Genomic DNA, 15505 nt, shown 5'->3' with positions numbered 1-15505 from the left:
TGCACGTGGGCCGTGAGAGGTCATTAAAAATATGATTCATTTTTGCAAATATTATTTTTTAAATTATTTTCATTGTAAAATATTTATTGCACAATTAAATATAAAATGTATTATTAAATAAATATAAATATAATAAATATATAATTTATTAAATATATTTATAGGCCTAAGTAATAACCTATTGAGTGTTATTAATCTGTCACAATGGTGAATGGTTGTTTGTCTATATGTGCTGGCGACCAGTCCACGGTGCACCCCGCTTCTTGCCTGAAGACAGCCGGGATAGGCTCCAGCACCCCCAGTGACCCTTGTAAGCGGTAGAAAATGAATGAATGAATGAATAATAATAATAATAATATAGTAACAATAACAGCATATTTTTGTGTCTTATGTGTCTTCTATTTTCACTTGAGTTCATTTAGCCATGTTTGTGCTTAAAAATGCTGCATTTAGACAAAAAAAAGACAACATTTGATTCAATATAAAGGATTTTTTTGACAAATAGGTCAAACTCAACCAAGAAACAGCATGATTTATTATTTTTTTTATATTTTTAAAACATGTGATAGACTGAATCCTCAAAGTGGACAGGAACAACTGTGATGTGCACATTATTTATCGTAATACTGGTGTTTCCAGAATTTTGACACTGCTAAATAAATATAAAAAATTGCAGAAATCCCTTGGTAAAGCAAGTGTTAAAAAGCTGTGTTATTTCCATCTGTGTAAATAAGCAACCCAGAGCATTGCTCAGCTGTCCCGTTGGCCTTGGTCGTCATGGAGGCTAACAACACACGCTATGATCAAATGCAAAAAGATGACACGCCTCTCCGAGAGACAAAACTGCCAAAAGCACACGATATCAATTCAGGTCAGGGTTTTCACACCGATGGTCCGCGGATTTAGTAAAGTAGTGGAGGAGAAAATTGTGTGGAAAAAAAATGGTGTGAGCTGGGGCTTTAAGTTGTATTGGACGAGGCGCCAAAACGTGGCAGCAAATGATGCATGTTGCCTGTAAAAGGCCGACGAGACTGAGCCCGGGCGAAGGGGACATGCGTGTTTATATAGGGATTTACAAGAATAACAAGGGATTACAATTGGCCGTGATTGTTTCTCGCTTCACTGAAACAGTAAATGATTGGCTTTAGAGCCACACAAAGTCACTCTATACTATATTAAAAATTCATTCATTCAACATTTCAACCTGATTACACATGTATTATGTTGTAGCCGTAATAGGAATAGGTATAATAATCAATTCATACCTGAATTGTAAGGATCAATTTCTTTTGAACATTTTGAACAAACTAACAACAAAGAATGTCAGGACTGTTACACTGGCGAGACAATAGCCACCAAGCGTGTAAAGTAATGTCTTATTTATGTCTGAGATGTCTTATTTTATATGATTATGTCCCACATTCCAAAAACATGCTAGGTTAATTGGCGACTCCAAATTGTCCATAGGTATGAATGTGAGTGTGAATGGTTGTTTGTCTATATGTGTCCTGTGATTGGCTAGCCACCAGTCCAGGGTATACCCCGCCTCTCGCCCGAAGACAGCTGGGATAGGCTCCAGCACCCCCGTGACCCTCGCGAGGATAAGCGGTAGAAAATGAATGAATGAATGAATAATTGTGCTATTAAATAACAACCATTAACATTATCTACACAGCAATGCAATATGTGGATAACACAGATAAGACAATACCAACGTATAATGCAGAATATTAACTACTATGCGTATGTGAGCTCTCTATGTGAGCTAAATGGCTTTCCAGCCATTTACAAAAACAGCAAAACACACTGGAAAAAAGAAAGTATGTGTGTTCATTTCATACATTGGCTGGCCACCAGTCCAGGGTGTACCCCAGACAGCTGGGGTAGGCTCCATTACCACCCCCCCTCCCTCCCGCGACCCTTGTGAGGATAAGCAGTAGAAAATGAATGAATGAATGAATAATTGTGCTATTAAATAACAACCATTAACATTATCTACACAGCAATGCAATATGTGGATAACACAGATAAGACAATACCAACGTATAATGCAGAATATTAACTACTATGCGTATGTGAGCTCTCTATGTGAGCTAAATGGCTTTCCAGCCATTTACAAAAACAGCAAAACACACTGGAAAAGGGAAAGTATGTGTGTTCATTTCATACATTGGCTGGCCACCAGTCCAGGGTGTACCCCAGACAGCTGGGGTAGGCTCCATTACCACCCCCCCCCCCTCCCGCGACCCTTGTGAGGATAAGCGGTAGAAAATGAATGAATGAATGAACAACAAAGAATGTCAGGACAGACAAGAAATTAGCCACCAAGCGTGTAAAGTAATGTCTTATTTATGTCTGAAACGTCTTATTTTATATGATTGTGTCTACTATACTGGGTAATACAAGTGTATGTATACCCCGCCTATCGCCCGAAGACAGCTGGGATAGGCTCCAGCACCCTCGTGAGGAAAAAGCGGTAGAAAATGAATGAATGAATGAAGTGTATGTATGTATTTATGTGATATAGGGGTGCTATTCCATGTCTGGAGGGCTCTAATTATACTAGCAATCATATTTAGAAGGTCTTAAAGAGATTTTTCTATGTGCTAACTACAAAAAATATATATTTTATTAATAAGGAATCATATTTTGCAGTAATTCACTTATCGCTTAAGTCTTCAGAAAGAAACTCCATCATCCTCCACAAATGGCCCTCCTTAGAAATTAACATTTTTGGGGTTCTCTTTTATTTATCAGGACGATGCATTATGAATTGGGACTTGAAGGTGCTGACCTGTTTTTCCAGTGTTTTTCATGGTGGTCTGGTTGGAGGACTCCGTGTTGAATTTGTCAAGCTCCAGCTCCTGGTACTCTTCCGAAACCAACGCTTGTTCGTCGGCGATGTCCACAGGTGATTGGTTCTTTGCAGCACATTCCGGGTACAAGGCGGACCAGCCCCGAGGCCCATGGCTTCCTGCAGAAACACAAACATCGGCACGCTATGAAACGCGTCGATGACTGATTTGGCACATTTCCCACAACCCAACAGCGACATTCCCGGCGTGCAGACAGCCAGGTTTCAATATGGCCTTAAAATAACCTGCGTAAAATAGGACAGTGCTGTTTCATTTATGCAGCTGTTGTGTCCTCGACACTCTTCTGACAGCGGAACGGCAACATTAAACTCATCATCTCCAGCAGTCCTCCTGTTATTTTCCTACAGGACTACACCTACTTGAAGCCAAGCGTAGAAGAGCGCACAATAGAGCCGAGCAAACTAAGAGAAAAGACTCCACTTAAACAATTCAGTAGTGAGTGCAGCAAACTAACTTCCTGTAGAATCCCCTAGCCACTGTCTGCTCTTTTAATCCTCTATCCCCTACAGTGGCACTTTTACAAAGAAATAATCCAAAACCGACGGGGGTCTCCTTGATCTCTTCTCGGATACAATGGGCCGATGCAACAACAAAAGCTGAAGGATCAGGGGAACAAGGAAGCATGCACGGATTTTAACTTTTTCTGGGTTAACACAATATTCATGATCCCATTCCCAACAGATATAGGGCAACTTTGCAGCCGTCTCCGGAAAAAGACATGAGAATTCCTCTTGGCTAAATCACCCCAGATCCAGGATGGCTTTAAGTCTTGCTAAGTATAAACACCTTACAGCCAAAGACCTTGTCCTTGAGTCTCACCAAACAACGGCGTGATCCCGGATTATTGGGGAATTATCAATTGTTTCTCCACCAGAACAATCCCGGCAATGCCGCTCCTTCTCACACATAACAACAATAATCTCATTCCTCCCATTGATCGTGACGGCAGCTTTGGGAAGGAGTCGATACGACACAAACAGCCAGAAATATATCTTTATTGATTTAAGATGAGGTTGAACTCATTGGGAAGCAAGAGTAAAATTACCGTATTGACCCAAATATGAGACAACCACTCAGTTTGAAGAGGTGGTTTTGGAAAAAAATATTTATTGAGACTAGGCCTGTCACCATAATGGATACATCGGTTTATTGAATGATAAAAATTTATTAATTATGAACACTGGATAAATGTAAAAATAATGAAAAAAAAAAAAAAATATATATATATATATCAGCAAAATATGTTATCGGTGAAAAAACAAGTAGTATCTGCAATAAAAAATGATATCAGATTTATTTTATCCGCAGCTGCATCTCTCCAGATCGCTGGTGTGTGTGTGTGTGTGAGTGACAGGAAGAAAAGCTGGTGTGCATTTGTTGGGTGCCACCTATTGGTTTGCATGTACTCATCTCAAGACCACCTAAATTCTTACTCCACATTTATTATATTTAGGGCTGTCAAAGATTCATATTTTCAATCAAATTAATCACAGTTTTCAAATTAATTCATCGCGATTATCTCATTCATTGTCAGCTATTTTTCAAAAGACAAACCCCTTCAGACTCCGTTTTTTCATCAGAAAAACCTCTTTCCGTTCTTTAGTTATTACCAGTCAAATATACAGAAGGTAAATTTTAGGAAAATATCAGTTCCCGACTAAAAAAGGGAGATTTTTTTTTTTTTTGATGAAATAATACATTTCAAGCATAACTTTCAATTTGACACAATATTTGTTGTTTTTGTGACAGACTGTACCAACATAAACAACACAAAAATAACAATTTATTTCTAAAAATAAACACCATGAACTATTTACAATTTTGCATGTAGTTTCTGGGACTTCTGAAGCCACTTAAATGCAGCAAACTGCAAAGAGTTGGCTCATTGAGAGATAAGAATAGCCACTGATTGTTTTTCTTTGTCTTTCTGTTTATTTAGACCACACATACACGCATAATAAAGACGTTGTCGTGAGAGTCAGTGAATGCATCTCGCTGTGGTCTCATGAGGAAGTGTCGTTCCCGGCGTTGTTGTATAAATATATGGTGTTGGAATTGCACTGCTGTTATGTATTCAGGTCAGAATAAAGTTATTAAAGAGCGGCAAACCGTGTGTGGGGACGCTATTTTGGCTCGGTCTGCCCCGTTGACACAGCGATGATGTACATGCGTTTATGAGGCTAAAATTGTTAACGTCATGAATTAAAGTTACTACAATTAATTATTTTATTAGATTCCATAGTAGGAATAGTTATAATAGTCAATTATTGATTATCTGGATATAATTGCTGAATTCTGATGTACCTAATGTGCAACTATAATTATATGGTAATGGTAATGGTTTTATTTCATTTGAACATGCATCAGATTACAATTGAATGCATCACATAATCAGTTCACAGTTCCACATGTCCAAAAGGAGTAGGAAGAAGCAAAGCTTATTAAATCCTACCCCTCCATCTGGTGCTTTTACAATCAGTAACTGTTACATTTGTTCACTTCCTGCTTTCCATAATACAATTTAAGGTTGTTTTTTTTTAAATAATGTACCTCGTATCGAAGTACGAGGTGATATGACCATACAATGACATAATGGGTACCATAGTAAGTGTCAATATAGTTCTTCCCTGAGATCATATTTCTCCTCTCTTGTAGAGAAGTATTGGATGACATTTTTAGGTAATTGGTTATTTTTAGCCTTATGCATTATTTTAGCTGTTTGAAGAGAAGTATTTGTGATTTTAGAAATAAGGAGTTAGTATGTTCTCTGTAGGCGGCATTATGAATTATCCTTACTGACCTTTTTTGCAGTACATTTAGCGAGTGAAGATTGCTTTTATAGTTATTAGCCCATATTTCCACACAATAAGTAAGATATGGTAGAACCAGAGAGCAATAAAGAGTGTGGAGTGATTTCTGATTGAGAACAAATTTTGCTTTGTTCAATATTGAAATATCTCTTGCCACCTTATGTTGTATATTTGTAATATGAGGCTTCCACCTCATATTTTCATCTATTGTGATCGCCAGAAATGTATTTTCCTTCATTTTATGATTGTGGAATGTGGTATTTCAGACAAGAGTTTGGGACCGAATTTGGGAACCCCTACCATAAGTTAGAGCAACTGTTCTACAGCCCGGAAATAAATGATGCCTTCATTAGAAACAAGCATTACGTTTGTTATTCCTGGCTCCGGAGGAAATAACATTACCTCTACCAGTAAAAGAGCCTTATCTCCCATATCCATAAAAGCCGGCACATCCCATTCCAATTTCACACCAAAGCTGCAAGTATACAGGAAAGCTTCGGAATGGATTCATTGAAACCAGGATGATTGTTTATTGAAACAAAACCTTACTTTAGTGGGCTGTGCAAAGACTGTAGTAGCAGCAGAATGGCATCAGAGATTTTCATCAAGTTGAGATTAAAGCGCCTTTCACCAAACATGTCAATATACAGCCACCAGTCACCGTATTGATTCTCGCTTGTATGAGCAGAAAATGTCCTTTTACATTTGTGACTTCGTGTTTCAAGGCCAAGCAACGGGGATACAGCCAACCCACGTGACGGAGCTTCACGGAGATTGTGTGCTTTAAGAACATCTTTAATATGTTCTCTTTCTCAAGTACAGGGTCTCGGTTCGCTTTGAAACACGCACAAAAACACGTTCCCAAAATCAGTGCTACTCAAACAGTTGATGGGTGATTTCGGTGTCAATGTCTTCATGCCAAAAAAAAGCAGTATTAGTCAATAGGTTTCTTAAGTAAAACACTGTCTATTGATAATAAAATAAATGAATTACAGGATAAATGAAAATGAAGTCTATAATTTACCCGGACTCCATATATTGCCATGTGAAGGTATGCCTGTTTCCCTCATTTCTCATCTCCAAACAGCATTGGTTCACCAACTGAACGCCTTAGAAGACAATGGCAAACAAAGTGAGACCTCCTGTCAGTTATACAGTCACTTTGCCTCTATAGGGGGAGGCGGGGCCGTTAGCAATACACACAGCAAAAGAGTCCAGCTTTGTGAGGAGCAATGCAAGGTAACATAGACTTATAGTCCGGAAAATACGCTATATTTAAATATATATATTGATATTTTATCTTAAGAAATTCTTCCAAAAGTGTTCCGAAATGCATAATAATACAGAGAAAATAAAAAGTAGCGTCAATGTTGGGCAATCCATTGGCAAGTTAACAAACATAGTGATTAATCATGCAGGATCAACCAACAACTGTCAAGCAGACAATAAATATGTTTTTTTTAATGTTTATAGCAACCATTCATTCGTTTCAACAATGGTTGGGGGGTGCTGGAGCCTATCCCAGTTGTCTTCGGGCGAGAGGCGGGGTACACCCTGGCCAATCACAGGGCATATATAGACAAACAACCATTCACACTCACATTCATACCTATGGACAATTTGGAGTCGCCGATTAACCTAGCATGTTTTTGGAATGTGGGAGGAAACCGGAGTACCCGGATGGGGAGAAAATGCAAACTCCACACAGAGATGGCTGAGGGCGGGATTGAACTCGGGTCTCCCAGCTGTGAGGTCTGTGTTCTAACCACTCGTCCTTATAGCAAACATTCATTCATTCATTCATTTTCTACCGCTTTTCCTCACGAGGGTCGTGGGGGATGCTGGAGCCTATCCCAGCTGTCTTCGGGCGAGAGGTGGGTACACCCTGGACTGGTGGCCAGCCAATCACAGGGCACATATAGACAAACAACCATTCACACTCACATTCATACCTATGGACAATTTGGAGTCGCTAATTAACCTAGGATGTTTTTGGAATGTGGGAGGAAACCGGAGTACCGGGATGGGGAGAACATGCAAACTCCACACAGAGATGGCCGAGGGTGGAATTAAACTCGGGTCTCCTAGCTGTGAGGCCTCGTCCTTATAGCAACCAATCAGTGGTTATTTCACATTTGCTGAAAATATGATTTCTTGTTTCTGTCAACTCTTTTTTCCAGAAAGGAATTTTGTGTTAAGTGTTGTCTTATATTCGATTATTTTTTTTCTCTCTTAAAAGAACATATAAGAAAGGTCAGAAAAGAGTTTACACAATACACTTGAGAAAGAAGTACGTAGGTGTAAATATAATATTACCATCCCAGCATGGAAGTAGCGTATGTAAATCCTCGTTTCACAGATTCAAGTGTACTCCCAAAGACGGCTAATCACTTGGCTAATTTTCCATTCAAACACACATTAGATCCCATTGACTGCCGGCGAGATAAAGCCGCCTTTCACGATCTATCAGAAGGGGAGGAGCGGTGCAACAATCAGATAAGTGAGGGCTGCAATGCAGTCGATTCATCTATCTGGTTGCAATCCATCAGCGTGACTATAAACCAAGTGGAAATGTCTCTCACAGCGGCCACGTCACTCCGCCAGCACATTAAACACAAGTCGATGTGGAAGACGTTTTCCTTTCTCATACATGAGCATCTGATGACGCGCGGTGCCATCAAACGCATCGCATTGATTAAATACTGTATGTATAATCCTACCGCTATCACCGTGCTATTTACCCAGATGCTCACCGGTAAGACTCGATGCCATGATTGTGATTATAAAATGCACTGATAAACAACAAAAGCAGATTAATGGTTGGAATCCTGAAGTGGAAGCTGTTTATCTGTGCGCCTTTAGAGAGCAAACTAATCCAAATTTGCTGTGTTGCTGCGAGTCATAACAATTGGACATGTAATACGTAGATACAGCATTAGAGAAAAAACACAATTCAACACCTTGAAACAAATCCTTGCTTTGTTTAGACTGTGAAAGTGTGATTATTTTATTTGGCTTTGCAAGCTGAATTGCTGTTACAGTGGAAGACTGAACACAATGCACTGTGGATCTGTTGGTCTGCTCCCATTTCGAAACATTTTTTTTTTTTCCTCAAAGGGAACACTGGAATTTAAATTTCGCGTTCCACAGTCAAACTTCCATTACCATAAAACCTTTATTGACCCCAGTGGAAGACTGTAAAGTCGGAAAAAGATGGGTCGCTTTATATTCTGGCTTTTTCGGACGGAAACATGCAACATGTAAATCAATAGGAGGCGATGGCGCCCAATGCGGGTCAGAGGTTTTCCTCCTGTCATTCACACACATTTAAATATAAGAGATGCAGCTGTGACGGTCTTGAAAAAAATGGTTGGAGTTTTAGGCCTGCCACAATAACATACTTTGTTGGTTGATAATTGTTCTAGCGATTGCACGACGGGCGAGTGGTTAGCACGCAGACCTCACAGCTATGAGACCCGAGTTCAATCCCACTCTCTGTGTGGAGTCTGCATATTTTGCACGTTCAAAAACATGCTAGGTTAATTGGCGACTCCAAATTGTCTATAGGTATGATTGTGAGTGTGAATGGTTGTTTGTCTATATGTGCCCTGTGATTGGCTGGCCACCAGTCCAGGGTGTACATCGCTTCTCGCCCGAAGACAGCTGGGATAGGCTCCAGCACCCCCGTGACCCTCGTGAGGATAAGCGGTAGAAAATGAATGAATGAATGAATAATTATGCTATTAATTAACGATCATTAACATAATGGTACACACAGCAATGCAATAGGTGGATAACAAAGATAAGACAATACCAACGTATAATGCAGAATATTAACTACTATGCGTATGTGAGCTCTCTATGTGAGCTAAAACAGCAAAGCACGCTGGAAAAGGGAAAGTATGTGTGTTCATTTCATGCAGAGCCAATGAAAGTGAACTCTCTTGTCATCCAGCCTGTGTACCACAAATAGATGGAGTGGAGGAGCATACACTTTTGTCAATTTATCAAGGGCTCGAGGTGTACTTCTTCCAAGTGAAGGGCCTTGTGATTGTGTCTCATGTCTCTGTGGTGAACAAGAATAAATGCATTTCTAAAACAGTAGGAAAATATTCCATTCCTAACACCTATCATGGTCGGACCTGGAACCAATTAACGGTTCGAACGATGAATTAATCCACTGAATACATTATCTGTAATACTAAAATAAATAGCAAAAAGAGGCGTGTTTTTCCGCGTCTTCTCACATGTTTTTCTACCGTCCGACATGTCAAATAAATCACATACCCAACGTTATCTTGTTCAGCGTTGTCAAAAATGATCATTCAGTTCTTGCCGCGCTTTTCTCCTTGCCATTACCCGAACACGTCTTGTTCAAACCAAGACTCCCGCTGTCAGGTACAAAGTGCTGACCTGACAACAGATGGCGGAAGCCTACAGTTTACAGCGCAGAGGAGCGTCACATGTCATGTCGGACAAATAGGGGCGACAGGATAGGGACAAGCAAACTACCACATTTTTCTCCACTCACTCGATTACTTTTAGAAACGACAGACTCAAGTAGAAAACAAAGCTGTTCGGTTTTAGCAGGACGGGCTTTAAAAAAACGGGCTTTAGTGTTGTTAAGTACATAATTTGAGTGCTTTGAAGTCTGCAATTATGTTAGATTTATGCAAAACAAACTAACATGAGTCAATACTCCTTCAGATACGACTATTTAGGCAATGCTTACAGTTTTTTGAGGTATGCAATATAGGTATATTTTTATTCCCGTTTGCATGCACCGTACAGAACAATTAGGGACTCCATCAACCTGGAAACAAACAGACATTTTCCAGGTTAACATTTGTCCAAATAAATACGATCGTACGAACGTAGGCACGGAGAACGCAGTTAGGGAGGTCTAGATGTGTCATCTCTTGGAGCTCAAAGAGGAAGAGATGCAGATCAGACATCTTCCCACCGCATCAAATATAACAAGCAACCAGGGAGGGCTTGCCCACAGTGTCTACACGGGATTGCGGATCATATGAAATAAAACAGCAAAAGAGGGCGTCTGGGAAAGCGTGCAAAGAGGAATGGGGGGGGGGGGGGGGGGGCTGACGGTGAATTACAGCTGGCAAATGTGTCGGAAAATATTTATTGCTGTCGGAGACGGCATTGAACAAGAGTCATAGTGGAGAAAATCACCCTGGCAAAATGGGGGCAGCCAATTTTGATGAGTGACTGTAACCGAGTCTAAATATGGTCATGCTGCCAAAACTACAGAATGTCATAGCGGAGTTAAATAGGTGACAAAATCACTGTGCTGTCTTTTGAGGACCACAGTCAAAATGAAAAAATTAGGACACCCCATGACTGTACGCATTAGAGCAAAAGTCCAAACATTTCCCAGTAAGGGTTTCACACACAAGAAAGTCAAAGAATACGAGAGGTGGGTGTGTAAAGATGAAAAAAGGTATCAGTCTGTGGCAAAGATCTAATCATTCGGCCTTGTCAGAAATGGGGCAAAAATATATAAGCCCAAGCAATGGTTTCATTACTGAGACTTCCACCCCCCAGTAAGCCTGTCTCGCCATCCATTCCAGTGTGGAAGACAAGCAACTAAGACCCTGTCCACATGGGAACCTTCTCGGGATTTTTGCTTATTTTTTGGTTGGTTGAAAAATAAAGCAGTGGGTAGAAAAGGATGTAATACCAAGGCAAGCCTATGTGTGGCGCTGTAAACAAACACAGATGGAACCATGTGACACACTAAACTTTAGTAGAAGAAAAAAACGCATGCGCAGAAGTCTGTCATCTTCGGTTTTCCAAGGCTCATCTCGACTTAGAACAAAGAGGAATCACTTAATAAGACAATAAGACAAGAACATATCAGGAGAATCTAGTTAGGGTGAGTCATGCCAGTCCAAATATTCAGATATTCTGTAAAACAGTGGTTCAGGTGTGCGTATGGAAACGGGAAAAAAAAATTCCCACTCAGGAAGCCATTTTAGGGCATCCCAAAATGTTGTTTCCATGTGGAAGGGAGACTGAAACCATAAAATATTTAGGATAGCTCTAGTCTAGTTCATGATCAAAAACTAGGTAGGACACACACCAGTCAGACTAGATAGGACAGCTCTAGTCTAGTTCATACACAAAGACTAGGTAGGACACATACCAGTCAGACTAGATAAGACAGCTCTAGTCTAGTTCATGATCAAAAACTAGGTAGGACACACACCAGTCAGACTAGATAGGACAGCTCTAGTCTAGTTCTTACACAAAGACTAGGCGGGGAGACACGCCAGTCAGACTAGATAGGACAGCTCTAGTCTAGTTCATACACAAAGACTAGGCGGAGACACACGCCAGTCAGACTAGGTAGGACAGCTCTAGTCTAGTTCATACACAAAGACTAGGCGGGGACACACGCCAGTCAGACTAGATAGGACAGCTCTAGTCTAGTTCATACACAAAGACTAGGTAGGACACATACCAGTCAGACTAGGTAGGACAGCTCTAGTCTAGTTCATACACAAAGACTAGGCGGGGACACACACCAGTCAGACTAGATAGGACAGCTCCAGTCTAGTTCATACACAAAGACTAGGTAGGACACATACCAGTCAGACTAGATAGGACAGCTCTAGTCTAGTTCATACACAAAGACATACACAGACTAGGTAGGACAGCTCTAGTCTAGTTCATACACAAAGACTAGGCGGGGACACACGCCAGTCAGACTAGATAGGACAGCTCCAGTCTAGTTCATACACAAAGACTAGGTAGGACACATACTAGTCAGACTAGATAGGACAGCTCTAGTCTAGTTCATACACAAAGACTAGGCGGGGACACACGCCAGTCAGACTAGGTAGGACAGCTCTAGTCTAGTTCATACACAAAGACTAGGCGGAGACACACGCCAGTCAGACTAGGTAGGACAGCTCTAGTCTAGTTCATACACAAAGACTAGGCGGGGACACACGCCAGTCAGACTAGATAGGACAGCTCTAGTCTAGTTCACACACAAAGACTAGGTAGGACACATACCAGTCAGACTAGGTAGGACAGCTCTAGTCTAGTTCATACACAAAGACTAGGCGGGGACACACACCAGTCAGACTAGATAGGACAGCTCCAGTCTAGTTCATACACAAAGACTAGGTAGGACACATACCAGTCAGACTAGATAGGACAGCTCTAGTCTAGTTCATACACAAAGACATACACAGACTAGGTAGGACAGCTCTAGTCTAGTTCATACACAAAGACTAGGCGGGGACACACGCCAGTCAGACTAGATAGGACAGCTCCAGTCTAGTTCATACACAAAGACTAGGTAGGACACATACTAGTCAGACTAGATAGGACAGCTCTAGTCTAGTTCATACACAAAGACTAGGCGGGGACACACGCCAGTCAGACTAGGTAGGACAGCTCTAGTCTAGTTCATACACAAAGACTAGGCGGGGACACACGCCAGTCAGACTAGATAGGACAGCTCTAGTCTAGTTCATACACAAAGACTAGGTAGGACACATACCAGTCAGACTAGGTAGGACAGCTCTAGTCTAGTTCATACACAAAGACTAGGCGGGGACACACGCCAGTCAGACTAGATAGGACAGCTCTAGTCCAGTTAATGATCAAAGAGTAGGCGGACACACACACCAGTCAGACTAGATAGGACAGCTCTAGTCTAGTTCATACACAAAGACTAGGCGGGGATCACTTCTACGAATCATTTTGGATAATAAGACAAGAAAATATGTGTAAGGGAGACTGAAACCATAAAATACTTAGCAGTTTTGACGTAAAAACGTACATAAACAACATAGGTACATACACAATGTACTGTATATAACATTATTTCATAGTACGGTACAGTAAACAGTCGATACAGACTACAAAGGGCTTTGATGGTGAGCATGGAACCCTAAAATCTAAATATTTTTCACAAGTACAAACGAGAGAAACCTCGCAAATCATTGTTCACCATCTTTGATGTTGTGCACAAACATACATTTGTTCCTCGCAACGCACACTTATTTGATCTTCCAACATTAAAGTCGAAGCAGCGTCTTGATGGAAAAAATGCTTTCATTTCCTACTGCGGAAGTAAAGAGGAAAAACAATGAATAAGAGGTCACCTTTAAAAGTGAAACACAGCCTTCAAATATATACAAGTTACGCAAGAATGTCTTTGAGGCGTTTCTTAACCCCCGACTCGTTCCATTACACAATTAACACTATGACCTAATAGCGCTCGCTCGGCTCGGCCTCTCAAGATCCGGGCTCCACTTCCGGCTAATGTCTACAGGAGAGGGTGGAACAAAAGATAAACAAGCCATTTGTCTGGGCTCATGCACAATCTGTCTTAGTGCATGCCTTAGAACACAACGTTATTTAGCCACTTTAACGTGCACCACATTTATAGTGACCCGACTCTTCAATATCACAGAGTCTTCTCTTTAGAATTCCAAAGGCAACTTGGCAGCAACATGAGAAAGACGTGATAAATCACTTCGGTCATGGAAAGGTTTTTATTTATTGTACTTTCAGACAAGCTCAACAAGTTACACTTAGTAAAATCACATTTTTTACACTTGTACGATTCAACAGGGAGTAAGATAGGAGTAGAATAGTCTCTTCACTTTCCTGCGTTTAAATTACAGCTGCAACAAATATCCTCCCAAATAAAAATTAAACACTAAATGAATAAATTAAATAAAGAAATTAAAATAAAACTATTCTAAGTAGATAAAATGATTAAAACTATTCAGGTTGTCTTAGATTAACTAGGTGGGACACACACCAGTCAGACTAGATAGGACAGCTCTAGACTAGTTCATGATCAAAGACTAGGTAGGACACACACCAGTCAGACTAGATAGGACAGTGCTAGTCCAGTTCATGCTCAAAGACCAGGTGGAACACACACCAGTCAGACTAGATAGGACAGTACTAGTCTAAGTCATGATGAAAGACTAGGTAGGACACACACCAGTCAGACCAGCTAGGACAGCTATTGTCTAGTTCATACTCAAAGACTAGGTAGGACACACACCAGTCAGATAGGGCAGCTCTAGTCTAGTTCATGATCAAAACTAGGTAGGACACACACCAGTCACACTCAATAGGACAGTACTAGTCTAGGTCATAGTCTAGGTCATGATCAAAGACTAGGTGGGACACACACACCAGTCAGACCAGATAGGACAGCTCTAATCTAGTTCATGATTGAAGACTAGGTAGGACACACACCAGTCAGACTAGACAGGACAGCTCTAGTCTAGTTCATACTCAAAAGACTAGGTGGGACACACACCAGTCAGACCAGCTAGGACAGCTATTGTCTAGTTCATACTCAAAGACTAGGTAGGACACACACCAGTCAGATAGGGCAGCTCTAGTCTAGTTCATGATCAAAGACTAGGTAGGACACACACCAGTCACACTCGATAGGACAGTACTAGTCTAGGTCATAGTCTAGGTCATGATCAAAGACTAGGTGGGACACACACCAGTCAGACTCGGTAGGACAGCTATTGTCTAGTTCATACTCAAAGACTAGGTAGGACACACACCAGTCAGATAGGGCAGCTCTAGTCGAGTTCATAATCAAATACTAGGCGGGGGCACACACCAGTCCAACTAGATAGGACAGCTCTAGTTTGAGAGCCAGGTACAAGATCCTGTATGTATCCTTTAAAGGAGGAGGCATGCCCATAAAGGAGTGCTTTGACTCTTCATTGGAGTCAAATGGTGACCGTGAGGATACAATGATAACTTAGCATATCTATCTACATGTGTTGCTTTAGACTTTAGAAT

The 15505-nt window shown here is 40.9% G+C and overlaps 1 protein-coding gene across 1 annotated transcript in view; it reads right to left on the bottom strand.

Moving 5' to 3' along the window:
• Window positions 1-15505, bottom strand: part of ca16b (carbonic anhydrase XVI b) — a 134348-nt gene that overhangs the window by 57659 nt on the left and 61184 nt on the right. Inside the window, exon 3 of the mRNA XM_058090998.2 lies at window positions 2795-2974. Coding sequence (XP_057946981.2) covers window positions 2795-2974 — 180 coding nt within the window. The remainder of the gene's footprint in view (window positions 1-2794; window positions 2975-15505) is intronic.

Source organism: Doryrhamphus excisus, linkage group LG11 (genome assembly GCF_037039965.1).
Source record: "Doryrhamphus excisus strain RoL-2023G ecotype Guam linkage group LG11, RoL_Dexc_Guam_v1.1, whole genome shotgun sequence".
Lineage (NCBI taxonomy): Eukaryota > Metazoa > Chordata > Actinopteri > Syngnathiformes > Syngnathidae > Doryrhamphus > Doryrhamphus excisus.
The sequence above is the reverse complement of the archived record's forward strand: the minus strand, read 5'-3'. Positions and strand labels throughout refer to the sequence as shown.